This window comes from Odontesthes bonariensis, chromosome 20, assembly GCF_027942865.1.
Source record: "Odontesthes bonariensis isolate fOdoBon6 chromosome 20, fOdoBon6.hap1, whole genome shotgun sequence".
Taxonomy (NCBI): Eukaryota; Metazoa; Chordata; class Actinopteri; order Atheriniformes; family Atherinopsidae; genus Odontesthes; species Odontesthes bonariensis.
In genome coordinates this window covers 2,556,218-2,583,537 of record NC_134525.1, presented here as the reverse complement: position 1 = coordinate 2,583,537, position 27,320 = coordinate 2,556,218, and the positions used below count along the sequence as shown (strand labels likewise).

Below are 27,320 nucleotides of genomic sequence, written 5' to 3'. Positions count from 1 at the left end.
GCACTTTGGAGGAGAAAATGTATCTGAGAGGCTGCTGTTTCTGGCAGCTGGAGCTGGAATTCAATCAGCCTGCAGCTCTGATACAAACCCAGAGTGAAGCGTCCACTTTTAAAGCCCAACTCAAACTTCCTCTCCCTGAGAACACTGAGTGAGACTGCTCCGCACTAAACAACCGTTTAGTTCCAGGGTTCAGGAGCTTCTTTCAGACGTCGCTTTGTTCAGCCGACAGCCGCTGACAGTCTGAAACTCTGCAGCCTCATTTACAGCACAGAGGGAGCGGCTGAATGCAAGAAAACCAGCAAGAAAACAGCCGAAAACCTGGAGGAAAGGCAGCTTTAAGCTGCTTTTATCTACCACAAGCTGACGTGAAGTAAAAGAAGTTAGATATGTCATCATAGGGTTTCCTTTTGCTGGCCACAGTGCATCTCAGTCCCTCTGAGGTGAACAACCAAGCTCTACTTTACGGTAATAAAACCAATTTATGACACCCAAGTGGAAGCACGCATTGCTGCGTGCCTGGCAGACACCTCAGGGTGGATGTCGATGCACCACCTTAAGCTCAACCTGGACCAGACTGAGCTGGTGTTTCTCCCGGGGAAGGGCTGCCCATTCAGAGACCTGGCCATCACCATGGTGACTCCGTGGTGACGTCAACCCTGACCGCGAGGAATCTGGGTGTGACCCTGGACGACCAACTGTCGTTCTCGCCAAACATCAGTGACCCGTTCCTGCCGATTCCTCCTCTACAACATCCGGAGGATTCGCCCCTTCCTCACCGACTACTGCAGCTCCCTCCTTGCTGGCGCCCCGGCTTCTGCCATCAGACCCCTGGAGCTGGTTCAGAAAGCTGCTGCTCGTCTGGTGTTCAACCTCCCCAAGTTCTGGGAGTTCCCCAAGTGGGAGGAGCAGCTCCTACATACCTCCAGGCTGTGGTCCAGCCCTACACCCCCGTCCAACCCTAACCCTAACCCTAACAACCCCCCCCCCCCATTAATTTTATAATCGGATCTTATAGGTAGGACTAGGGGACCCTTTGTTACTAATTTTTATTACTGTACTATATTGTGTGTTTTATGTTGTGTGGTTTTTAGCACTTTTTTATGAGCACTTATTGTCTAGCACTTTTTACTTACCAAAAAAGCACTTATGGGTCCCCTACTCCTCTTCTTGGTATCCCCTTTTAATTTATTTATTTATAGTATTTTTTACTCTTTCGCATCCATTTTTTACTCTTTAAACATTCTTATATTTTATTTCAATTTTACCTTTTAATTTAAATTTTTTATTTTTTAACTTTTTATTTTTTACATTTATTTATTTTTTAATTTTATAAATATATATATATATTTCTTAATCTTATTTTTAAACAATAAAAATAACCATTACATAAGAACGGATACACTCTAAGGTACATCCTCGCACCTTTTTCTTTTCATTTTAAATGATTTTTGGGATCCGCGTGGCCTGGGCCGGGGGTGGGCCCGGCATTGTTAAATGACTATTTCCGCAGGCCCCTCTCATTCCTCTGCCCTGGTGCTCTGCCTGGGGATCGAACCCTGACCTCTGGTGGGGGAGACCACTTCTCTCACCTCTACACTATCCTTCCCCACAGTTCAGTAGGCCAGTGCACATGACTTTAACCCAAACCCATAACCCCAACCCTAACCCTAACACTAACCCTACCCTACCCTAACCCCAACCCTAACCCTAACACTAACCCTAACCCTACCCCAACCCCAACTCTAACCCTAACCCTTTTCTTAGTTCTGGCGCCCCGATGGTGGAACGATCTCCCGCCTGATATCAGGACAGCTGAGTCGCTGCCCATCTTTGGCCGCAGGCTGCAAACCCATCTCTGCAGGAAACACTACCCTGATCCGCCCTCTGAGGACATCACCTGGTTCCTCCCAGTTCCTTACGCACTTATTTGTTTCCTAAATTGTCTTTGTTTTCTAAATTGTCTTCACATTTGTCTCGGTACCTAACTTACCGCACTTACTCTAGCACTAGTTATGCTCTTAGCTGTTTGGTTTTGGAAGGAAATGCACTTCGGCAAAAGAACACTTATGAAGTTCTTTTGCCTACCGATGTGGAACGCACTTATTGTAAGTCGCTTTGGATAAAAGCGTCTGCAGAATGACCGTAATGGAATGGAATGGAATGAGGGAAGTCACGCTGTTGTCTTCATGCTCAAGCAGCCAATGACTGAAGCCACATGATAAACAAACTCAGACATGTAAAACCCAACATTTCAAACAATATTTTGAATTCCTAGCCCACAAAATATACTTAAAAGAGAGGGTTTACCCCTCCGTAAATGCTTTTAAATGCCCCTAAAACTGTGTTTACACACTGATGGTTGTGTGTGCCGCTTGTAAAAATAAATCCAGTGACGGTGAAGCTCCTCTCGGGACTCTGTCGCACTTCCCTCAGTCCAGTGTCACGAAACCTTTATTGTAAATCGCTGCGACAGAGCAGCATCGATCAATAAGGGGCAGTTATTAAAAGCTGATTGGTTTGGGGTGATGGAGGCAGTCTGACTGCTGGTTTGTGTTTCTGACGGCAACAAACGCTCTCAGCTGCCTCATCAGATTTTCCTGGATCCAGAGACGAGTGTTGGCAAAATTTAATATGCTGAGTAATGACAGCAGATGCAAGACAACGATCTATCACCGCAGGCAGATTAAGGAGGAGAGCCGGTGTCGCGTGAAGGGTGGAGGAGTCGACCGGGAATAAATGTGCAGCTCGTCTCATGCAAAGTCTCCTTTAAGAAAAGTTCTGAATCCTGTCTTTAAAGCACCTTTTCCTGCAGATTTAGCTGTTTTCCTCCATTAATCCGACTGATCCGCAACAGAGGACTGTTGGGACAAAGCTTATTTTCATGAAAGTAAAACAAATAAACAAGTAAACAAATCTTTGAGAAGTTTGACAAATTCAAAGGTCACTGCTTTATAAATGTTAATCATTTTCTTTAATTTACCACAGACATTAAACAATAAAAACCTGTTTAAAATGATATGTGCTCATATGTTTTATTTAGGGTCTGTAGTGTTATAAAAGATGTATTATCACCTTAAATGTCGCACAGTTTAGTATATTTAACAGTTTCAAACCTTCAGGATGTCCTTTTATGGTCGTATTATCCAGGCGGTGCGTGACTTAAAGCACTAAAAGCAGAAGTTAATGCACTGCAGGGAACAGGTGATGCGCTGGTGCTTCTCAGAGCGGGTTCTTCGTCTTAAAGACGAAGAACCTCCCCAGAGACCAGTGGCGGCTGCTGACTTTTAAAACAGGGGAAGCCCATATTACGCCATTGTGACAAAACTACTAGCTAACATGACAAACAAATGCACAACAGGAATATGATTGACAAAACTTCTAAACAACAAGGATGTGTTTCTTATTTACAGCGTAATATTTACAAAAGTGTATGTGTGTGAGGATGGAAATCACTTCATTAAGCTACAGGACAACATGTTGTAGTTATGAGAGTAAATGCAGTATTGGGCATATCTTGTGTTTTGTGAATAACTGTTTTATCGTCAATTTAACATTGAAGATGTAGCAGTTTGGCCAGAGAAAGGGAGAGGCTGCCCGGCTTCCCCTGTTGTCTCTGAATAGCCGTGGCTGCCACAGACCCAGCTATCTGGGATCAGTGGATGATCAGTGGAAAAGGTTTGGATCAGGTTCCACAGCTTTATGAACCAGAACCAGCACGACGCTCTCTCTGCTGGGAGGCTGAAGCCGAAAGTGGAGGCTGTTCCGACACTAAAAGGACACGAGTCCGAACCTGTTTTAAATGTCCGTGTCGTGTTTAAACGGCGGCTGTAGGGGCTGCTGGTACGTTGTGTTCACACATTTATCCACGAGGCGGCTGAACGGATCCGTCTGTTGCTTCCACAGAAACTCAGTTACTCACAGGAGCAGGTACTGAGCAGATTTACCCAACAGAGCAAGTCCTGCTGGGATCCTCCTGCTAAATGTTCGTTGTGCTGCTTTGATGTTCTGGATCCGGTTCTGAATCCAACACCTACAGCTGGATCTCGTGTTGTCAGGAAAGGAAGCGCGTTTCCTGTTTATGGATTGTTGTGGCTTCCAAACTGATATCTGGAGTAGAGAAAGTTCTCCTTTTTGGAGTTCTGAAGCTAATCTAAAACTACCCAAGATTCAATTTACCGTCACACATGACATGTTTAGGGCAAAAAAACAGCAGTTAAAGTCTGAGTTTGTTTTTAAATAAAATCAGGAGGCAAAGGGATCAGAAAATGAGCAGCGCTCTCTGCTCTGAGAGTCGCTGTTTGACCTGGCAGCTTAAAAACAACTGAGTATGTAACGTAGTTACACTAATACTTAGTTTGTATTTATTTTTATTTGATGTCACTTCACCAAACTCTCCTGTCATTTCAGATCCGGCCATGCATTTACTCATTTCCCTCACCTAGGTTTCCTGCCCATCTCCTCCTCACCTGCAGTCTATTTGCTCATTAGTTCCTCAGTGTATATACACTCATCACTTTCACTTGTCCCCTGCCAGATTGTCTTGTGTTATTCTTTGCTAAGCTCTCCAGCGTTTTCCAGTCCTGCCTAACTGTTCTGACCTAGTTCTGCCTTTCCTGGATTCCTGATACCTGAAGGCCCCTTGTTGGATTTGTTTGCTTGCCTCGGATCGTTTGCTTGTGACCTGGACTGTTTTTTGGACTGAATAAACGGATCTTCCCTTGCTAACCGCCTGCCTCACTGTCGTGCTTTTGAGTTCTCCTATGCTCGCACCAATAACCGTGACAGAGTAAGTCAGGCTGGGCTGACCAGAGGAGTCCAAAGAGCCAGTTTCATAAGCTGAATGACACCCACGGGGGTTTAACTGCAGGTAGTTTTCTGTAAGACTGAATCGGTTCGACTCGACCGTCTAAAACAGACTCCCTGCAGATCTGGGCCTAAAACAGAACCCTGAGGAACCCCACATGACAGGCCAGTAGTTTCTGATTAAAAATTTTCGATCATAGTGAAGCTCAACGTGTTCTGACTTCGGTCCGCGACTGAGCAACTGATGCATCCCTAAAAATAATCAGAGAATATACTCCAACAGCTGGAAAACTGTTGGTTGGTGCTCAGAAGTGTAGATTTTAGGGGTGGGCGAAAAAAATCGATTCATGTACATATCGCGATTTTATTTTGGGATGATTTTAAAAATCGATTTTTCTCCCCTGAATCGATTATATTACGTCATATCTGTGTCCAGAAAAAACTTCAATTCATTACATTAAGTTATGTTAAGACTGGCCCACATTTGTGTTGTGTGGACATTTCAATTAATTTTGCAACTGTAAACTTTAAAAAAAAGCTGTACATGTTAAAGGGATAGTTCGCTTCTTTTGACATGAAGCTGTATGACATCCCATATCAGCAACATCATTTATCAAATTTGACTTACCCTTAAAGTGATACTCCGGAGTAGATTCAACCTGGGGTCATTTGAACCGTGATATCCAGCCAAGTAGCCCACCCGCAGTTTTTTCGATATTGGCTGAACATCAGCTGAGTTACTGAGTTATCCCGAATAGCTTTGTACAAGGGTTAATGGATCCTGGTCCGTATCTCCAAAATTACCACACTAAAATCACATGCCATGACACCAAACTTCTACAGGAGTACAAATATGGTCTGTACTCACAAAACGATGCATTTGGAAGTTTGAAAATAGTCCAGGAGTTTATTATTATCAACACAAGCCTGATAGCTTCTCTGCAGCTAAAGCTGCGTCGACGTCACTTCCTTGATCTGGGAGCTTCAAAGTAAGATGAGGGTTGATCTACTACTGTAGACAACAAAGTATATGCTATATTCTACATGTTTTTTTATGAATTTTTATGTTGTAGAGTTGTGAAATTATTTTATCAATGGAGAAATTGAGCAGCCTTGCTTTGTTGAAAATTGCAATTACTGATTATATCGAATCGTGACCAAAGCATATCGTCCCACCCCTGGTAGATCATCCATCAAACCTTAATTAATTAAACACAGTTCATCTGTTTCTGTGGAATCAGAGGAATCAGTTTAGATCTGGATCTCCATCCAGCAGATACAGATGTGATCCGGTGTCTGAATAAAAGTAGTGCTGAACCAAACTGCTGCATTGCACCTTTTTCTCCACAAACCTCCCCTCCTCTCTCCCACTTCCCGTCGTTTCCTTCCACACTTCTGTTGCTCTAACCATTGACATCCCAGTTTAGTGACAACAACAGCTGAAGGTAAAGTTTCCCCCAGTTAATTACAGTTAACGCTTCAGTGGTGCAGGACATAGCTGCATTGCACCGATTTTACTCTGAAACCTACTTCTTTGTCTTTCTAACTCCATGCAGTCACACTTTATGTCTCACGCCACTCTAAAACACCTGCTTGTACTTTAGAACGAAAGTTTTTATTGAGCACATCCTTAGGAGAGTAAAGCCCGAAAACTAATAAAAACATGGATGGTGGAGCTCCTCCCCCTGAATGGTGAAGCTCCTCCCCCTGGGGCAGAGACTCCTCCCCCTGAGGCAGAGACCCCTCCCCCTGTGGCAGAGACTCCTTCCCCTAAGGCAGAGACCCCTCCCCCTGAGGCAGAGACTCCTCCCCCTGAGGCAGAGACTCCTCCCCCTGACGCAGAAACTCCTCCCCCTGAGGCAGAGACTCCTCCCCCTGGGGGCAGAGACTCCTCCCCCTGAGGCAGAAACTCCTCCCCCTGAGGCAGAGACTCCTCCCCCTGGGGGCAGAGACTCCTCCCCCTGAGGCAGAAACTCCTCCCCCTGAGGCAGAGACCCCTCCCCCTGAGGCAGAAAATCCTCCCCCTGGGGGCAGAAACTCCTCCCCCTGGGGGCAGAAGCTCCTCCCCCTGGGGGCAGAGACTCCTCCCCCTGAGGCAGAGACTCCTCCCCCTGAGGCAGAAACTCCTCCCCCTGAGGCAGAGACTCCTCCCCCTGTGGCAGAGACCCCTCCCCATAGGCAGAGACTCCTCCCCCTGAGGCAGAGACTCCTCCCCCTGAGGCAGAGACTCCTCCCCCTGAGGCAGAGACCCCTCCCCCTGTGGCAAAGACTCCTCCCCGACCCGGAGGTTCAGAACCGAGGCCTCAGATCTGGAGGAGCTGCCTTTCACCCCGCTGCTTCACACTCAGCTGGTCAACAGAACCACATCATCTGCAAACAGCAGAGCTGCAACCCTGAGGTTCCCAAACCGGACGCCCTCCTCTCCCCGCCTGCACCTCCAGTCCAACACGCACCGTAAACCAGCTCCACTTTGGACCCAGAATGTGGACGCAGCTATAAACCGTCTCCATAAAACTCCATAAAACTCATGTAGTCAAACTCCCACGAACACATTTACATTTACTAGGGCTGGGCGAGTTAACTCGTTAATTATTTAACGTTGGTAAATATTTTATCGCGCATTAACGCAGTTTTTTTATTTTTTTATTTTATTATTGTAAAAGTCTGCTGCTCACAGGCTTTTATTTTGTAAAAGTCTGTTGCTCACAGGCTTTTATTTTGTAAAAGTCTATTGCTCGCAGGCTTTTATTTTGTAAAAGTCTGTTGGTCGGTACAGAACTTTTACTCGGCCATTTTCATGTTAAAGTTCTTCCAGACGGCGGAGTCGACAGAACCAAAGTCATCTGTAAACACTGCCAAGTTGAATTGTCTTCTCAGCGTAGTAGTTCCAGTCTAAAATATCACTTAAAGGCAAAACACACAACTGATAGCAGCAAGTCATTCAAGGAAACAGACAGTGGAGCGAGGCTTCTACATAAAAACTACAGAAAGATGCTGATGTTAAAAGTGTGTTTGCACAACAAATGTTATGGCACTTTCATTCATATGGCAGCACATTTAAAATAAAGCTAAATGCTAAAAGCTATACACTACTTTTGGATTCATTTTGGGATTCTGCGTACAAATGCGATTAATCGTGATTAATCAGGGAAATCATGTGATTAATTAGATTAAACATTTTAATGGCTGCACAGCCCGAACATTTACACACAGATGTGAAACATCCAGGAAATTCCAGACTTTTCCTGGAGGTTTCACATCTGTGTGTAAATGTTTGTCATGTGACCATACACGGACGCATATACCACCACCACCTCCACCCACCAGCAGATGAAGCAGAGAACCTCCATCCAAGCTGCTGTGCATAAACAAACGGCTATTCTGACCAAAGCCCGTCTCCTACATCTAAATAAGACCTCAGAAAAAAAGATAAAGGTTTAACCTTGTAGCGCCCACATATGCAACAAGCTTTTTATTTATTTACATTATTTATTAACATTATATTTTTATTTACATTACATTATTTTGATTTTTTAAATTTACATACATTATTTACATTCATGTGTAATATTTTTTTACATTACATTTTATGTGCCGACAGTTGTCACAGCAACATTTTCTTGGCTCAGTGAATTACACTCTGCTCTGCGGTGGTCTGTTCTAGTTGGTTCTGGTCTCGTTTGGTGCGGTCTGCTTTGTCCACCTTTCACAGCGCTAATGGGAGCTCAGGTCTCCAAATTGTATTATTACTAAATTAAATCAGGAAAGCCCACAGCTGCAAATATGCAACATTGCCAAAAATAGCCCAATTCCAAAAATATTGGTTTATTCCCCCAAAAAGATGCAAGAAGAGCCAAAATGATTTTTTTCAATGATTATTCATATGCTTGGGTGCTACAAGGTTAAACATTTATCCTGGCCTGACCCCGTGTGCTGCAGATGCTGCGACACATTTCCACATGTGGCTGCAAAGGTTCCTTCCTGCCAGAATTCAGCTGTTTTTCAGCTGTTTTTCAGCTGTTTTTCAGCTGTTTTTCAGCCCTTTGACTAAAACCCAGAAAGTCAGCGCACATTAACGCTGCTGGAAGTGAGTGTGTGTGTGTGAACATGATGGGGAAAAGGTCGCCTTTTAAAAGACATTAAAATGCTGAAGGATGAACGGTGTCGGACATTTTTACGCACTGCAGGGTCCTCGCTGCGCACACACCGACGCAAGGTCGAGCACGGCGTGCGTTTGTGTGTCAGAACGATGTGAAAAAGGAGTTCTCAGCCATAAGGTGCCCACCTCCCACTGCTGCCCTTTGCAGACGCTCACACACAGCCGGACTCCTTAAAAAATGAGATGTCAACAGCGGGCTCTGCGGGCTCAGAGGTGTGCACCAAGGACAGCTGCGTGTGTCGTTTAGAGCAAACAGCCACTTTTAACCGCGCAAACAGCAGTGTGTGTTAATTAAAAGTGATGACTCGGCCTTTAGCAGCGAAACATTCAGAGTGACCTTTACTCCGCTCTGCACTTCCTGATGTTCCGTCGCCGTCTCCCTGGACTCACTTTGAGGCTCAGATCTGGGACGTCCTGTAAGGAGTCTGTGGCTCCAAGTAAAGATGGAGACAAAGTAAGTTTCACACTTCCAGTTCTTCCTGTTTCCTGTAACCTTTAAAGTGTCCTGATCAGCAGTTCTGCAGCTTCCTGAAGCTCTTTCAGAGTTTCTCTTTGGACATTTTATGCCTTTTTCCTCATCTTCAGTCCATTATTTCTTCATTAAGCCACTTAACTTATTCATTCAGGCAGGAAAAAGGCTCCTAACTCCAGGGATGAACCAGAGTTGTGTCCACATTTTAAACTGGATCTTTAGGCACTTTGTTCCCAGCAGCCTGTCACAGGACTTTAAAAACAGGACTTTATATCACGAAAAAAGAATAAAATTCAGTAACATAGATGAGATTTGGAGTCAGACGAACAACAAAAAATTATTAGATTTTTTTTTACATTAGTTTACTCAAATAGTGGCCTAAAATGAACAGAAACAGAAATTTAATTATCATTTCTTGAATAACAATTAATTTCCAATCACATTTGTATGATTTTGACAGCCATATTAAGTATTTTATGTGGTTTTTGAAGCATTTTGGTCATGAGACACCTCTTATTTCATTATATTTTGCATCCAAGCAGCTGAAGTGATCTTCAGCAAGTTTCAACACTTTCTCAAAGTCTTTCAATGTTTTTTTTTGGACATTTTCGGCCTTTTCACTCATCTTCAGTCCAGTTTTTTCTTTGTTAAGCCACTTAACTCTGAGCTATGAAGCATTCAGGCAGGAAAAAGGCTCCTAACTCAAGGGATGAACCAGTGTTGTGTCCACATTTTAAACTGGATCTTTAGGCACTTTGTTCCCAGCAGCCTGTCACAGAGACACATCATTTGTTCCCATTTCTTTAGCTGCATCTGTGAAAAACAGCTTCATAGTTTCAACTTTTTTGTACATTTACGTTAAAACTGCTTTCAGTTACCAAAAGAGTCAAATTAATATAAGAAATTCAGTTTTAAAAAAACTCCTAATCCCAAAAAAATGAACGTTATCACGTCTAAAAGTAGAAAAGTAGGAAAAAAACAGACAATAATAAGAATTATATGTTATTCAACAACAAGAAAAAGTAAATAAGATTCAATTTAAAGCTTAAAAAAGGAATATAAGATATAATCTAATGACTAATTATGGAACAATTAATAGAAATTACGTGATTAAACTGTTTTATGCCACCAGAAATGAATAATCTAGAAGCTCTTTGTGGGTTTTAGGCTGGAATTAAGATTTGTTCCCATTTCTTTAGCTGCATGTGTGAAAAACAGCAAAGATAACACAGTGTGACAGACAGAAAACAGGATTTCTGCAGCAACAAGGTGATTCCCAAAGAGCTGTTAGCTGAAAACTTGGCATATCTCAGCATGGTGTGCAGTGTGTCCTTAAAACATTTGAGGAAACTGGACAAGTGGAGGACAGAAGAAGAAGTGTCAGGCCTAAAGAACTATCTCCAGCAGATGAACAGGATCTGAAAGTGATGTCCTTAAGAAAGAGGAAAACATCCAGCAAAGACCTGACACAGGAGCTGAGAGATGCATCTGGACCTTCAGCTGATCCATCTGCTGTTGTTCTCCAGCCCTCGGATGAAAATGCAGCAGAGCCGATGGCTGCACAGGTGTTCCTAATGAAGTGTTTGGGGAGTTTAAGGCTTTGATGTCCATCGTGTGGCCCCTGATTGACAGCTGGCCCCTGAACTCGCCCGACACTTTGACATCTGGAGCTTCTGCTCACAGAATAAATAACGTTTGTGGTTGAACAGTCGCTCTAATAAGACCTTGAAGGGATCGAGTCAGCAGTGTGTCATTAACTGTGTGCACGGTGTAATTGTTGCAGGTGTGGATGAGTTTTCACAGTTTGGTGCTGAAACAACACACAGGTGGGTAGTAACGAGTTACATTTACTTTAGTAAGCTTTTATAAAACATTATACTTCCAGGAGTAGTTTTAAATCTCTATACTTTTTACTTTTCCTTGAGTAGATGTGTGCAGCAGAAACTGTCCTCTTACTCCGCTACATTAGGCTACAATGAGCTGGTTACTTTTCTTCTTACCTCTTTGGTATTCTACGCCTCATTATTTTTATCCCCCCGCGTACGCCTCATTTTAATGTTTTATTCTGACAGAGAGAGAGACTTCCCCCAAAGGCTCTACCACCTGACTGTGTTCCACCAATCAGACGCAGCCGTGCGGTCTGGTCACGTGACCGTACTCGATCTCAGCGGCGGGACGGGTTAGCTTTAGCATTAGCAGTCGTAGCAAACAAAGAAAGAAACAGATGAAAAATGTCAGAACCAACGGTGGGAAATGAAGACGCAGACGAGGCCTCATACTGAAAGCATGTTTACCTTACAAAGAGTGAGAAACAGCAGCTACATTATGTGTCTTCTGTGGCAACCAAAACAAACGCACATTTCAGCAGAAACTCAACATCTAACTTGAGGAAACATGTAGCGGTAAGTTTCCTAAACTCGTTTTTCCCCCCATGGATAGGTGAATGTTTGTTTTTTAGGTTACATATGGGTTACATATGTTTTAAACATTTCCTAAGTCTCTTTTATTTTTTATTGAAGTTCTTGAATTTACCTGGATTATTTTAATTTAAGCTATTTTGTCATTCACTCATTTTAATTTATTTTATCAATTGGATGAACTCTAATCTGCCTAAAGATGATTATTTAGTATTTTTGTCTGTCTGATTGAATGCTTGTGTTAACAAATAAATCAGACGTTACTCAACAGTTACTCAGTACTCGAGTAGTTTTTTCACCTTTTTTACTCTTACTCAAGTAATTATTTGGATGAATACTTTTTACTTTTACTTGAGTCATATTATTCTGAAGTAACAGTACTTTTACTCGAGTACAGCTCTTGGCTGCTGTACCCACCTCTGGTCCTCACCCACACAGGTGAAGCTCTGCTGTTTCCTCCTTTAACCTTCTCCGTGGTCAAACAGAACAAATATAAGACGAGGTGTGTGTGTGGTTTCTTACTTTGGATGAACGAACTCGTCCACGAGTGAGACCTTCTCCACCAGGTCTCCCCCGATGGAGCGAACCAGCTCGTAGAAGTCGTTCTCAGTGAAGCCGTCCTTGGCGTCGGGCAGCCAGAAGGAGATATCGTTGTGCAGCGGCGGGTACTTACTGAGGGACTGAACCAGCAAACAGGGAAGACACCATCAACCAACGCAGCCATACTCATGGAAATGTGTTCTATTTTCATGCCAAAAACAACAGAATTCTGTAAATTCATCAAATCGTCACATTTTCAGAGCGCAGAGTCATTGAAAAAATAGTTGCAGCTCAGCTTTGTTATCATTTCCACAGAAATAATCTGAAGAGTTTCAGTCGGGTTTCAGAGTGCATCACAGCACAGAAACAGCTCTGGTGGAAGCTACCAATGATCTCCTCTCAGCCTCTGATGGCGGACTTGTGTCCGTCCTGTTGGATCTCAGAGCTGCATCTGAATCACAGCATCTTATTAAAAAGACTTGAACCTGTTACTGGGGTTAAAGGAGCTGCATTAGGCTGGTTTAAGTCACATATTAGGTGTGAAAACTTAAAGTTCGGTCATACGATACATCAAAGAAAACCTTAGAGCTTGCGTTATTGGTCCCTGAGCTAAAGTCATCCTCTGAGTCCAGCTGGAAGTCACAGGATAATTCTCATTTTGTTTAAGTTCCTGGATAAGTGATTCCCGACTTTAAACCTGTTTAAACAACCTGCTTTCAGAACCAAAAACAAGATGTTTGTGTTAATGCATTCAGGCAGGTCGGGACCTCAGGACCCCACTGCAGGTAGGACCCTTCATTCAGGGTGAAAGGTGACAATCTTACCAGTAAACAGTCGGTCTGTTTATCCAATTTTACAGCTGAGAATCAGTGTTGTTGATATTTAGTAGGGCCGGGCAACGATTAAACTGTTTAATCTAATTAATCACATGATTTCCCTGATTAATCACGATTAATCGCATTTGTACACAAAATCCAAAAATGAATCCAAAAGTAGTGTATAGCTTTTAGCATTTAGCTTTATTTTAAATGCGCTGCCATATGAATGAAAGTGCCATAACATTTGTTGTGCAAACACACTTTTAACATCAGCATCTTTCTGTAGTTTTTATGTAGAAGCCTCGCTCCACTGTCTGTTTCCTTGAATGACTTGCTGCTATCAGTTGTGTGTTTTGCCTTTAAGTGATATTTTAGACTGGAACTACTACGCTGAGAAGACAATTCAACTTGGCAGAGTTTACAGATGACTTTGGTTCTGTCGACTCCGCCGTCTGGAAGAACTTTAACATGAAAATGGCCGAGTAAAAGTTCCGTACCCTTCTCCATGTTTGGTGGATCCAAAGATTACTTTCTTTTCCTGTTCCACAGCAGACAGCAGCAGACTTTTACAGAATAAAAGCCTGTGAGCAGCAGACTTTTACAAAATAAAAGCCTGTGAGCAACAGACTTTTACAAAATAAAAGCCTGTGAGCAACAGACTTTTACAAAATAAAATAAATAATAAAACCTGAGCTAATGCGCGATAAAATATTTATCGGCGTTAAATAATTAACAAGTTAACGCGATAATAACGAGTTAACTCGCCCAGCCGTAATACTTATATCCATGTAAATATCGTGTGAACATTTTATTCCAGCTGGGCAGGTAGAAGGACCCATGATTGGCTGGTTGGTGCTTTCATTAAACCGGGTTTGTCTTTCATCATCTGGTCCAGTTTTGCTTTAAAGTCGTGTTTTTGTTTTTCTTTCGTTTTATTCATGACTTCAGTCTGGTGGCATCTCTGGATAATTTCCATTATTACTGCTCTGTAGGCACCAGGAAGAATACCAACGCATTCATTCCTCAGATGTAACAGTTTCTATCGTCTGTGAGTCATTCTCTGCTGTTCACACAGATTTAAAGGGACCAGGATTTATCAGCTTGGAGGAGTTGTACATTAGGTCACTTGTCTCCCCAAAAAACCAAAATCAAACGACTAAGAAACTGGAACAGTCTGGATAATCAATGCATCAGCTGCCATAAAGGACGAATGAATGAGACATGCAGGCTGCAGATAGAAGCAGAGGAACATTACAGGGAGGGGTTATACATCAAGGTTAGGGTGAGGATAGAAAGCCCAAAGAAGAAGAGATGAGGAAGGAAGAGGACAGAGTGCAGCAGAGAGTAACTCACAGAGACACAAACACATTAAAACTTTATCAGGGCGATAGAATAATCTGATGTTTTATGCAGAGACAGACTGAGAAGGAGATCTCTATCATCTGTCACTTGTTTATTACACTGGGAATAACTCAATGCACACAGAGGCAGAAGAAGAAGCTGCTTCTTTGTTTGTTTTCAGTGGATTCCCTCCATCATGGAGCAGCTTATTGCTGCTTTTCAAGCAGAATTTCACCTCCATTCATCTTCGAGACGAAAGTCAACAACAGCTGATCCGACGACCTCAAAGAAACAAGATATCCTAACTCAGAGTTGGTCTGATGGGCCGATAAAGTTCAATAAAAATATACGTAATAAGAAAGAAAACGCTCTTAAAATGAGGCAGTAGTGAGTGATAAACTAAGTGAACCCTTTCTGCTGCCACAGGAACTAAGAGGGTCAGTTCTGTCAGTTTGCTGCTCTGCAGCATTCAGGTGTGTTAACACGATGCCAAGGAGGAAAGACATCAGCACTGATTATAAGGCCGTTTCCAAATGACGCCCATAGTGTCCACAGAGCTAGCGCCTATAGCGTCCATAGAGCTAGCGTCCACAGAACTAGCGTCCATAGCGTCCATAGAGCCAGAGCTAGCGCCAGAGCCAAGGGACCCACAGTTTCGCCAGATTGGTTCCTGCCTCCACGTCGCAGGAAGTCTGGCCGCCCACCAGATTGGTTCCTGCCTCCACTTCGCAGGAAGTCTGGCCGTCCGCCAGATTGGTTCCTGCCTCCACTTCGCAGGAAGTCTGGCCGTCCGCCAGATTGGTTCCTGCCTCCACGTCGCAGGAAGTCTGGCCGTCCGCCAGATTGGTTCCTGCCTCCACGTCGCAGGAAGTCTGGCCGTCCGCCAGATTGGTTCCTGCCTCCACGTTGCAGGAAGTCTGGCCATCCGCCAGATTGGTTCCTGCCTCCACGTTGCAGGAAGTCTGGCCATCCGCCAGATTGTTTCCTGCCTCCACTTCGCAGGAAGTCTGGCCGTCCGCCAGATTGTTTCCTGCCTCCACGTCGCAGGAAGTCTGGCCGTCCGCCAGATTGGTTCCTGCCTCCACGTCGCAGGAAGTCTGGCCGTCCGCCAGATTGTTTCCTGCCTCCACGTCGCAGGAAGTCTGGCCGTCCGCCAGATTGTTTCCTGCCTCCACGTCGCAGGAAGTCTGGCCGTCCGCCAGATTGGTTCCTGCCTCCACGTCGCAGGAAGTCTGGCCGTCCGCCAGATTGGTTCCTGCCTCCACGTCGCAGGAAGTCTGGCCGTCCGCCAGATTGGTTCCTGCCTCCACGTCGCAGGAAGTCTGGCCGTCCGCCAGATTGGTTCCTGCCTCCACTTCGCAGGAAGTCTGGCCGTCCGCCAGATTGTTTCCTGCCTCCACTTCGCAGGAAGTCTGGCCGTCCGCCAGATTGGTTCCTGCCTCCACTTCGCAGGAAGTCTGGCCGTCCACCAGATTGTTTCCTGCCTCCACTTCGCAGGAAGTCTGGCCGTCCGCCAGATTGGTTCCTGCCTCCACGTCGCGGGAAGTCTGGCCGTCCGCCAGATTGGTTCCTGCCTCCACGTCGCAGGAAGCCTGGCCGTCCGCCAGATTGGTTCCTGCCTCCACGTCGCAGGAAGCGACCGGTTTCGAGCCCCTCCCACCCACTTTTTGGGTTGTCTGGAATCCATCCCTTGAGGGGATGTCACGCCAATGGGGTTTTCCTCATGTTTTTAGTTTTATGTTTTATCATGTGTTAGGTTGTTTCATGTCAGGTAGTTTTGCCATTGTTTTTTCCCTCACTTCCCATGTTCAGTTCATTAGTTTCACTCACGTCACCTGTATTCATTGTGTTCTCGTTATAAAGGCCACTGGTTGATTGAGTAGGAAGTTATTGAACTAGTTATTTTAGTAGGTGCAGGCTGGAGAATAGTTATATTTTCATCAGATATTATTTTTGGGATGTTTTGACATGTTGGGTGGTGGACGGAGGGCTTCACGTACTCTGATTCCCCGACAGCGAGCTGCCTCTCCCCGTCATGCTGTTGTGGCGCTGGATGTGTGTACGCAAACATGGCCGCACATACTCCTGTTTCCTGTCTGGCACCTGGCGGTCACGGCTGATTACCTGAGCTTTCAGGGGGTGAAGTGGAAAGTCTTGGCCCAGGAGAGGAGCACTGACCCGGGGCAGGAGATGAGCCGTGCTCTCCTGGTCCCTCTGGAGGAACCGGGTTCATCAGTAAAACTGAGAGGGCTGCGAGGTGGGCAGCAGAACCGGGCCCGTCCTTAACCTCCATCCCTCCACAGCTTTATCTTCACATTATCATCACCAGTTTATTACTGCCCACCGGCTTCATTACATTTCACTCTCCTGGGTGCTCGTCTCTTTGCCTCTTTCTCATCTTTACTTCCCACTTCCTGTCAGAATCCATCTTTTACCATCAGGCTCCATTTCTTCTCCCCTTGTCCCTCTTTCCCTTCTGTCTCCACTGCAGTCTTTCCTTTAACAACTCCTTTCATTCTCTCCTTTCCTTCACTCCTATCCTTCCTTTCAGGATATTTATCCTTTCCTTCTCTCCTTTCCTTTCTTTCAGGATATTTATCCTTTCCTTCTCTCCTTTCCTTTCTTTCAGGATCTTTATCCTTTCCTTTTATCCTTTCCTTCTCTCCTTTCCTTTCTTTCAGGATCTTTATCCTTTCCTTTTATCCTTTCCTTCCTTCCTTTCAGGATCTTTATTCTTTCCTTCTCTACTTACTTTTTTAATCAATAACCTCCCTTTTGGTTCCACTTCTCTTCCTCTTTTGATGACTCTTTCAGCATATCTCATTTCATTTTTCTACTTCCTTACATCGTTCTTTCTCTCCTTTATCGAGCACCCCTTCTTTCTTATAACCTCCTTATTTCTATCGATCTTTTTTTGCCATCAGTGTTTGCTCAGTCTGAGCACTTATCTTTAACTCTCCTCTTTCTTACCCATTTTCCCTTCAATTATTCCATCCTTCCTCTCTGAATCCATTTTCTTCCTCTACACTTTGGTCCCTCCGCCTCCTCCATCCTCATCATCCGCCCCTTCTCCCCCCGCCTCCTCTCTGCCCTCCAACAGTCACATGAAATGTTCTTCATTAGAGAGGACGAGTCGACAAAAAGCACCTTAGCGGGGACAGAGTAACCGCAGCGTGAACTCGGACACGCCACGCCGCCTGCGTTTGATTGTGTGGTGGTGGTGGTGGGGGGGGGGTCAGGGGAAGTGACTGGCACCAGCTGATCTGAGCCCCCACTGTCAGAATGTTTTATACATGAGGTCAAGAGGCTGGAACACACACACAGGAAGGATTAGAAGGTAGAGGGGGAAAGTAAATGAATAAAGCAGGTAAGAAGTGACAGCCGGATCGCTTCGTATGCAGATGATTAGGCTTCGTGGTTGCTTGGTTGGTAAAAATGTGGTTAACTGGTTGCTTAGGCATGTGGGTAATTGTTTAGTTAAAGCAACAATTATACTGTTGGTTGAATTGGTAATCTCTCGATGTTTACTTCAGCAGAGGGGTTGGTTATCATTGTTTACTTCAGCAGAGTGGTTGGTTGTCATTGTTTACTCCAGTAGAGTGGTTGGTTATCAATGTTTACTTCAGTAGAGTGGTTGGTTATTATTGTTTACTCCAGTAGAGTGGTTGGTTATCAATGTTTACTTCAGTAGAGGGGTTGGTTATCACTGTTTACTTCAGTAGAGTGGTTGGTTATCATTGTTTATTCCAGTAGAGTGGTTGTTTATCAATGTTTACTCCAGTAGATGGGTTGTTTATCAATGTTTACTCCAGTAGAGGGGTTGTTTATCAATGTTTACTCCAGTAGATGGGTTGGTTATCATTGTTTACTCCAGTAGATGGGTTGGTTATCATTGTTTACTCCAGTAGAGTGGTTGGTTATCATTGTTTATTCCAGTAGATGGGTTGGTTATCATTGTTTACTCCAGTAGAGTGGTTGGTTATCATTGTTTACTCCAGTAGATGGGTTGGTTATCATTGTTTACTCCAGTAGATGGGTTGGTTATCATTGTTTACTCCAGTAGATGGGTTGGTTATCAATGTTTACTCCAGTAGATGGGTTGGTTATCATTGTTTACTCCAGTAGATGGGTTGGTTATCATTGTTTAGTCCAGTAGAGTGGTTGGTTATCATTGTTTACTCCAGTAGAGTGGTTGGTTATCAATGTTTACTCCAGTAGAGGGGTTGGTTATCATTGTTTAGTCCAGTAGAGTGGTTGGTTATCATTGTTTACTCCCGTAGAGTGGTTGATTATCATTGTTTACTTCAGTAGAGTGGTTGGTTATCATTGTTTACTCCAGTAGAGTGGTTGGTTATCATTGTTTACTCCCGTAGAGTGGTTGATTATCATTGTTTACTTCAGTAGAGTGGTTGATTATCATTGTTTACTTCAGTAGAGTGGTTGGTTATCATTGTTTACTCCAGTAGAGTGGTTGGTTATCATTGTTTAGTCCAGTAGAGTGGTTGGTTATCATTGTTTACTCCCGTAGAGTGGTTGATTATCATTGTTTACTTCAGTAGAGTGGTTGGTTATCATTGTTTACTTCAGTAGAGTGGTTGGTTATCATTGTTTACTCCCGTAGAGTGGTTGGTTATCATTGTTTACTCCCGTAGAGTGGGTTGGGGTTGATTGAGTTGGTAGGTTAGGGTTGGGGTTGATTGAGTTGGTAGGTTAGGGTTGGGGTTGATTGAGTTGGTAGGTTAGGGTTGGGGTCGATTGAGTTGGTAGGTTAGGGTTGGGGTTGATTGAGTTGGTAGGTTAGGGTTGGGGTCGATTGAGTTAGTAGGTTAGGGTTGGGGTTGATTGAGTTGGTAGGTTATTTGTAGAAGTGACGGTTTGTTGGCTGGATTGGAGGGTAGCTGATTGTAGCTCATTGATTGGACAGGTATGAAGGTCATTTTAAGGTTAGGTGAGTAGGTAGTGTAGGAAGTTACTGGTGAATAAGAAAGTAAGTGATTGTCAGGTTACATAGTTTTGTGCAATTTTTTGGGTGGTTCGTTCGTTCATCAGTATTTAAATAGAGGGGTTGCTTCTTTTGTTTGAGGAATACTTGTTACCATTGGTCAGGGATTGGCTGCTTATGGGCTGCACATGAGAAGTAGCTGATTGGTTGATAGTAAGATTGGTTGGGGAGGTAAAAAGATAGCATGGCTGGCAGGTTGGTAAGGCAGTGGTAGAGCAGGTGGATCAGACTAAAGAGTATCTCCGTTAGATGGTTTATTATCAGATTTTAAAGCAATGCATTGCTGGTGGGGATAGAAGTTATCACTGTTTGTAGTTTTCTATCAGGACTGTGATGTCTTCAGGAACTCAGCGGGACAACAAGATAGACTGATCCGTCTTCAGTATATTTACAGTTTCACTGATTCTTCTGCTGCAGCAGGGAAAGATCCTCCGGTACACAGAGATCTGTGTTTTTAGCAGAGGTCAGGGCCCCAGAGAGATTCAGCCGATCAGGCTGCTGGCTCATCAAAACAACAACAGTGTGACATTCACTATGAATGTCGTCTCTGGGCTGAACAATCAAGAGCGACAGGAAAAAAAACAAGCTGGTTTGCAGATTTAAGCCTCTGAAATAACTGGGTTTTTATGAGAAATTGTTTTTTTCTGATGGATGAATGGCAGCTGAGCGTTTGAACAATGTTATCTACGTTGTTACTACCTCTACGTTGCTACAGGTTGTGCCTGATTTTGGCCACTCATTGGGTGTTTGGGTCGGTACCTGGAAGCAGATGGGCTGCTGGATGTCCTGCACTCTGAACTGTTTGAGGAAGCGTTCGTCCTGACTCCAGAACAGCCGGATGTCCGGGATGCTGTACAGGATCATGGCCAGTCTCTCTAGGCCCAGACCGAACGCCCAGCCCAGCTTGTTAGCTGCTCCCACTGTGAAAACAACAGCAAAATATAAACGGGCAAGCTGACAAATCACCGCCTAAAAACCTAGATATTTCCCTCTGGAGCTGGTAAAGACCAAAAGCAACAAGAAGAGGCTGAACTAAAACATCGCAGATGACATTTCAAAATGAAAATGACATCATGACTGTTTTTTTTATCAATGCATAAAAACTCATTCATGATATATACGACAGGGAAGTGTAACAGCAGCTGTAAAACATCTCTTTCAGCCGCTTTAACTGTCCACCTCCGACACAGTTATTTCAGATACTTTATTGATCCTCTCCTTGGCTTTCTGTTCCCGTTTGAGCAGAAACAGCTGGATTAGGAACGATGCTGCTTCTGGGCGCCGTGGCTGCACACACTGGAGCCCGAGGCAGAGTTTTGTTGTGTGAACTGAGCCACATGTGGACAACAATGGTTTCAGGTCAGTCTGTTCGTGCAACGCTGCTGCAACAATAAGACTAAAATTACCCTTTTTCAATCCGAGGGGTTTCAGTGTGGATCAGGACTGCTTGGGTCTCTGGTTTGGTTTTGCACGGCCACCACAGAGCCGTGTCATCGCGTGACTTTACAGCGTCTGAACCTCCCTCTGGTGTTTCTGCAGAGGACCTGAAGGCAGGCAGACGGCTGAACTTCACAGACTTTGTGCGATTTTCCCTGAACAACAGTCGCGCTGCCAACAGGATTTACACAAATCATTTCGAGCTGGATCCATAAACACCAGGTGATGATGTTTGTAAATGCAGCTGCAAACGCAGAGTTTGAATTCGACTGAACACTGTGACTCTGGACGCAGATCTTTACGGCGCATTGGGCAGCGTTCATAGATATATGACATGAAAACGTTCACCTGCAGGAAAATAAGAGGAACTATGAGCTGACATGCTTCATGTGCTGCTTTAAACCCAGTTTAAAGCTGTTAATTAAGGTAAAAACACGTTTAAACTCAGTTTAAAGCTGTTAACTTATGTAAAAATACGTTTAAACTCAGTTCAAAGCTGTTAAATGAGGTAAAAACTCGTTTAAACTCAGTTCAAAGCTGTTAACTGAGGTAAAACACATTTAAACCAGTTTAAAGCTGTTAAACTAGGTAAAAATGCGTTTAATTGAGTATAAAGCTCCTAACTGAGTTAAAAATATGTTTAAACTCAGTTTAAAGCTGTTAATTAAGGTAAAAACACGTTTAAACTCAGTTTGAAGCTGTTAACTGAGGTAAAACACATTTAAACAAGTTTAAAGCTGTTAAACTAGGTAAAAACGCGTTTAAATTGAGTTTAAAGCTCCTAACTGAGTTAAAAACACGTTTAAACTCAGTTTAAAGCTGTTAATTAAGGTAAAAACACGTTTAAACTCAGTTTAAAGCTCTTAACTGAGTTTAAAACACGTTTAAACTCAATTCAAAGCTGTTAAATGAGGTAAAAACACATTTAAACTCAGTTTAAAGCTGTTAAATGAGGTAAAAACACCTTTAAACTTTAAAGCTGTTTACTGAGGTAAAAACACGTTTAAACTCAGTTTGAAGCTGTTAAATTAGGTAATGACGTGTTTAAACTCAGTTTAAAGCTCTTTACTGAGTTAAAAACACCTTTAAACTTTAAAGCTGTTTACTGAGGTAAAAACACATTTAAACTCAGTTTAAAGCTGTTAACTGAAGTAAAACACATTTAAACTCAGTTTAAAGCTGTTAAATTAGGTAATAACGCGTTTAAATTGAGTTTAAAGCTGTTAAATGAGGTAAAAACGCGTTTAAATTGAGTTTAAAGCTGTTAAGTTGCTGCTGTCAGTCACTCTGCTGGAGACGGAGTGACATTTCAAACGCCGGTTTTCTCTTTTCAGAACAAAACTCTTCTGCTTTGAGGGGGGTCAAAGCAAAGGGCAAACAGTGGAATAAAGGATTATGGGTAAATCCGAAGATTTGAGGCGCGTTTCGGCCTGGGAACCAGATGAGAGGGAGGCGGTTTCTCTCCCTGGGACGGTGGTGATCCTCAGTTTAAGAAACAAAACGGAAAAGAGAGACGAACACATGATGCAATCATGTCGGTCTGCGCCGGCTTCTCACTTCGACATCTTTTCTCAGCTCCTGCAGCTCCTCCACTGAGGATCATTCCAGGTGGAACAGCTCATCCTTTGTGCTGGAGCACATCAGAAACAGCTTTCTAACCAGGTGAACCGTGTTAGCAGTCTGAGCAGCGTTCAGGGCTGGAAAACAAAGCTGGAAAACAAAGCTGGCTCCTCAGAGAGAGGAGCTGGAAGGCTTCAGGTTTCTGCTTCATCTTCATACATAAATCTGCAGAAATAATTAGCTGTGAGCAGCAGCGCCGCGGCCACAGGCTGCTGTTCAGCTCTGACTCGCACTCTGAGGTCAGCTGCTGGGCGAGGAGAGCGAGGAGGGCGAGGAGGGCGAGGAGGAGGGCGAGGAGGGCGAGGGGGAGGGCGAGGAGGGCGAGGAGGGCGAGGGGGAGGGCGAGGAGGGCGAGGGGGAGGGCGAGGAGGGCGAGGAGGGCGAGGAGGAGGGCGAGGAGTGGGCGAGGAGGACGAGGAGTGGGCGAGGAGGGCGAGGAGGAGGGCGAGGAGTGGGCGAGGAGGGCGAGGAGGAGGGCGAGGAGGGCGAGGAGTGGGCGAGAAGGGCGAGGAGGGCGAGGGGGAGGGCGAGGAGGGCGAGGAGGAGGGCGAGGAGGGCGAGGGGGAGGGCGAGAAGGGCGAGGAGGGCGAGGAGGGCGAGGAGGAGGGCGAGGAGGGCGAGGAGTGGGCGAGAAGGGCGAGGAGGAGGGCGAGGAGGGCGAGGGGGAGGGCGAGGAGGGCGAGGAGGAGGGCGAGGAGTGGGCGAGGAGGGCGAGGAGGAGGGCGAGGAGGAGGGCGAGGAGTGGGCGAGGAGGGCGAGGAGGGCGAGGAGTGGGCGAGGAGGGCGAGGAGGGCGAGGGGGAGGGCGAGGAGGGCGAGGAGGAGGGCGAGGAGTGGGCGAGGAGGGCGAGGAGGGCGAGGAGGGCGAGGGGGAGGGCGAGGAGGGCGAGGAGGGCGAGGAGTGGGCGAGGAGGGCGAGGAGGGCGAGGAGGAGGGCGAGGAGGAGGGCGAGGAGGGCGAGGAGGAGGGCGAGGAGGGCGAGGAGGGCGAGGAGGAGGGCGAGGAGGGCGAGGAGGGCGAGGAGGAGGGCGAGGAGGAGGGCGAGGAGGAGGGCGAGGAGTGGGCGAGGAGGGCAAGGAGGAGGGCGAGGAGGGCAAGGAGGAGGGCGAGGAGGGCGAGGAGGAGGGCGAGGAGGGCGAGGAGTGGGCGAGGAGGGCGAGGAGGAGGGCGAGGAGGAGGGCGAGGAGGGAGAGGAGGGCGAGGAGGGCGAGGAGGGCGAGGAGTGGGCGAGGAGTGGGCGAGGAGGGCGAGGAGGAGGGCGAGGAGGGCGAGGAGGAGGGTGAGGAGGAGGAGGAGGGCGAGGAGTGGGCGAGGAGTGGGCGAGGAGTGGGCGAGGAGGGCGAGGAGGTTGAGGAGTGGGCGAGGAGGAGGGCGAGGAGGGCGAGGAGGGCGAGGAGGAGGGCGAGGAGGAGGGCGAGGAGGGCGAGGAGGAGGGAGAGGAGGAGGGCGAGGAGGAGGGCGAGGAGGGCGAGGAGGAGGGAGAGGAGGAGGGCGAGGAGTGGGCGAGGAGTGGGCGAGGAGTGGGCGAGGAGGTTGAGGAGGGCGAGGAGTGGGCGAGGAGGGCGAGGAGGAGGGCGAGGAGGAGGGCGAGGAGGAGGGCGAGGAGGGCGAGGAGGAGGGCGAGGAGGAGGGCGAGGAGGGCGAGGAGGAGGGAGAGGAGGAGGGCGAGGAGTGGGCGAGGAGTGGGCGAGGAGTGGGCGAGGAGGTTGAGGAGGGCGAGGAGTGGGCGAGGAGGGCGAGGAGGGCGAGGAGTGGGCGAGGAGGAGGGCGAGGAGTGGGCGAGGAGGGCGAGGAGTGGGCGAGGAGGAGGGCGAGGAGGGCGAGGAGTGGGCGAGGAGGGCGAGGAGGTTGAGGAGTGGGCGAGGAGGAGGGCGAGGAGGGCGAGGAGGGCGAGGAGTGGGCGAGGAGGGCGAGGAGGAGGGCGAGGAGGGCGAGGAGGAGGGCGAGGAGGGCGAGGAGTGGGCGAGGAGGGCGAGGAGGGCGAGGAGGGTGAGGAGGAGGGCGAGGAGGAGGGCGAGGAGTTGGCGAGGAGGAGGGCGAGGAGTGGGCGAGGAGTGGGCGAGGAGGGCGAGGAGGGTGAGGAGTGGGCGAGGAGTGGGCGAGGAGGGCGAGGAGTGGGCGAGGAGGAGGGCGAGGAGTGGGCGAGGAGTGGGCGAGGAGGGCGAGGAGGGCGAGGAGTGGGCGAGGAGGAGGGCGAGGAGGGCGAGGAGTGGGCGAGGAGGGTGAGGAGGGTGAGGAGGGCGAGGAGTGGGCGAGGAGGGCGAGGAGGGCGAGGAGGGCGAGGAGTGGGCGAGGAGTGGGCGAGGAGGAGGGCGAGGAGTGGGCGAGGAGTGGGCGAGGAGGGCGAGGAGTGGGCGAGGAGGAGGGCGAGGAGTGGGCGAGGAGTGGGCGAGGAGTGGGCGAGGAGTGGGCGAGGAGGGCGAGGAGTGGGCGAGGAGGGCGAGGAGGAGGGCGAGGAGTGGGCGAGGAGGAGGGCGAGGAGGGCGAGGAGGGCGAGGAGTGGGCGAGGAGGGCGAGGAGTGGGCGAGGAGGGCGAGGAGTGGGCGAGGAGTGGGCGAGGAGTGGGCGAGGAGGGCGAGGAGGGCGAGGAGGGCGAGGAGTGGGCGAGGAGTGGGCGAGGAGGGCGAGGAGGGCGAGGAGGGCGAGGAGTGGGCGAGGAGGAGGGCGAGGAGGGCGAGGAGGGCGAGGAGTGGGCGAGGAGGGCGAGGAGGGCGAGGAGTGGGCGAGGAGGGCGAGGAGTGGGCGAGGAGTGGGCGAGGAGGGCGAGGAGTGGGCGAGGAGGGCGAGGAGGGCGAGGAGTGGGCGAGGAGGGCGAGGAGGGCGAGGAGTGGGCGAGGAGGAGGGCGAGGAGGGCGAGGAGGGCGAGGAGTGGGCGAGGAGGGCGAGGAGTGGGCGAGGAGGGCGAGGAGTGGGCGAGGAGTGGGCGAGGAGGGCGAGGAGGGCGAGGAGGGCGAGGAGTGGGCGAGGAGGGCGAGGAGGGCGAGGAGGGCGAGGAGTGGGCGAGGAGTGGGCGAGGAGGAGGGCGAGGAGTGGGCGAGGAGGGCGAGGAGGGCGAGGAGGGCGAGGAGGAGGGCGAGGAGTGGGCGAGGAGTGGGCGAGGAGGGCGAGGAGGAGGGCGAGGAGTGGGCGAGGAGTGGGCGAGGAGGGCGAGGAGGAGGGCGAGGAGTGGGCGAGGAGGGCGAGGAGGGCGAGGAGGGCGAGGAGGGCGAGGAGTGGGCGAGGAGGAGGGCGAGGAGGAGGGCGAGGAGTGGGCGAGGAGGAGGGCGAGGAGTGGGTGAGGAGGAGGGCAAGGAGGGCGAGGAGGGCGAGGAGGGCGAGGAGGGCGAGGAGGGCGAGGAGGAGGGCGAGGAGTGGGAGGAGGGGGGCGAGGAGAGGCTCGCTGAGGAATCTATTCTACATATCTGTGTGTGTGGGGGGGCTTAAATGGATCTGTGCTAATGGACACACACACACACACACACAGACACAAACATACACACACACCCATCAGCACACACACAAGCACAAAAAAACACACAATCATCGACACACAAAAAAAGACACAAACACAAACAAACAAACAAACACACCCACCGGCACACAAACACACACACACAAACATCGGCACACACACAAACATCGGCACACACACAAACATCGGCACACACACAAACAAACACACAAACATCGGCACACACACAAACAAACACACAAACAAACACACAAACATCGGCACACACACAAACAAACACACAAACATCGGCACACACACAAACAAACACACAAACAAACACACAAACATCGACACACAAAAAAAGACACAAACACAAACAAACAAACACACCCACCGGCACACACACACACAAACAAACACACACACACACACACACACACAAACAAACACACAAACAAACATCGGCACACAAACAAACACACACACAAACAAACACACAAACATCGACACACAAAAAAAGACACAAACACAAACAAACAAACACACCCACCGGCACACACACACACAAACAAACACACACACACACACACACACACAAACAAACACACAAACATCAGCACACACACAAACACACAAACAAACACACAAACATCAGCACACAAACACACACACACAAACATTGGCACACACACAAACAAACACACAAACATCGGCACACACACAAACACAAACAAACAAACACACACACCCACCGGCACACAAACACACACACACAAACATCGGCACACACACAAACATCGGCACACACACAAACAAACACACAAACATCGGCACACACACAAACAAACACACAAACAAACACACAAACATCGGCACACACACAAACAAACACACAAACAAACACACAAACATCGGCACACACACAAACAAACACACAAACATCGGCACACACACAAACAAACACACAAACATCGGCACACACACAAACAAACACACAAACAAACACACAAACAAACACACAAACATCGGCACACAAACAAACACACACACAAACATCGGCACACAAACAAACACACACACAAACAAACATCGGCACACAAACAAACACACACACAAACAAACACACAAACATCGACACACAAAAAAAGACACAAACACAAACAAACAAACACACCCACCGGCACACACACACACAAACAAACACACACACACACACACACACAAACAAACACACAAACAAACACACAAACATCAGCACACACACAAACACACAAACAAA

General features: G+C 47.3%; 1 protein-coding gene across 1 annotated transcript in view; it reads right to left on the bottom strand.

Moving 5' to 3' along the window:
* Positions 1 to 27,320, bottom strand: part of fars2 (phenylalanyl-tRNA synthetase 2, mitochondrial) — a 202,817-nt gene that overhangs the window by 55,213 nt on the left and 120,284 nt on the right. The window contains exons 9-10 of the mRNA XM_075452244.1: positions 20,312 to 20,472; positions 12,374 to 12,531 (exon numbers count right to left, since the gene is read on the bottom strand). Coding sequence (XP_075308359.1) covers positions 12,374 to 12,531; positions 20,312 to 20,472 — 319 coding nt within the window. The remainder of the gene's footprint in view (positions 1 to 12,373; positions 12,532 to 20,311; positions 20,473 to 27,320) is intronic.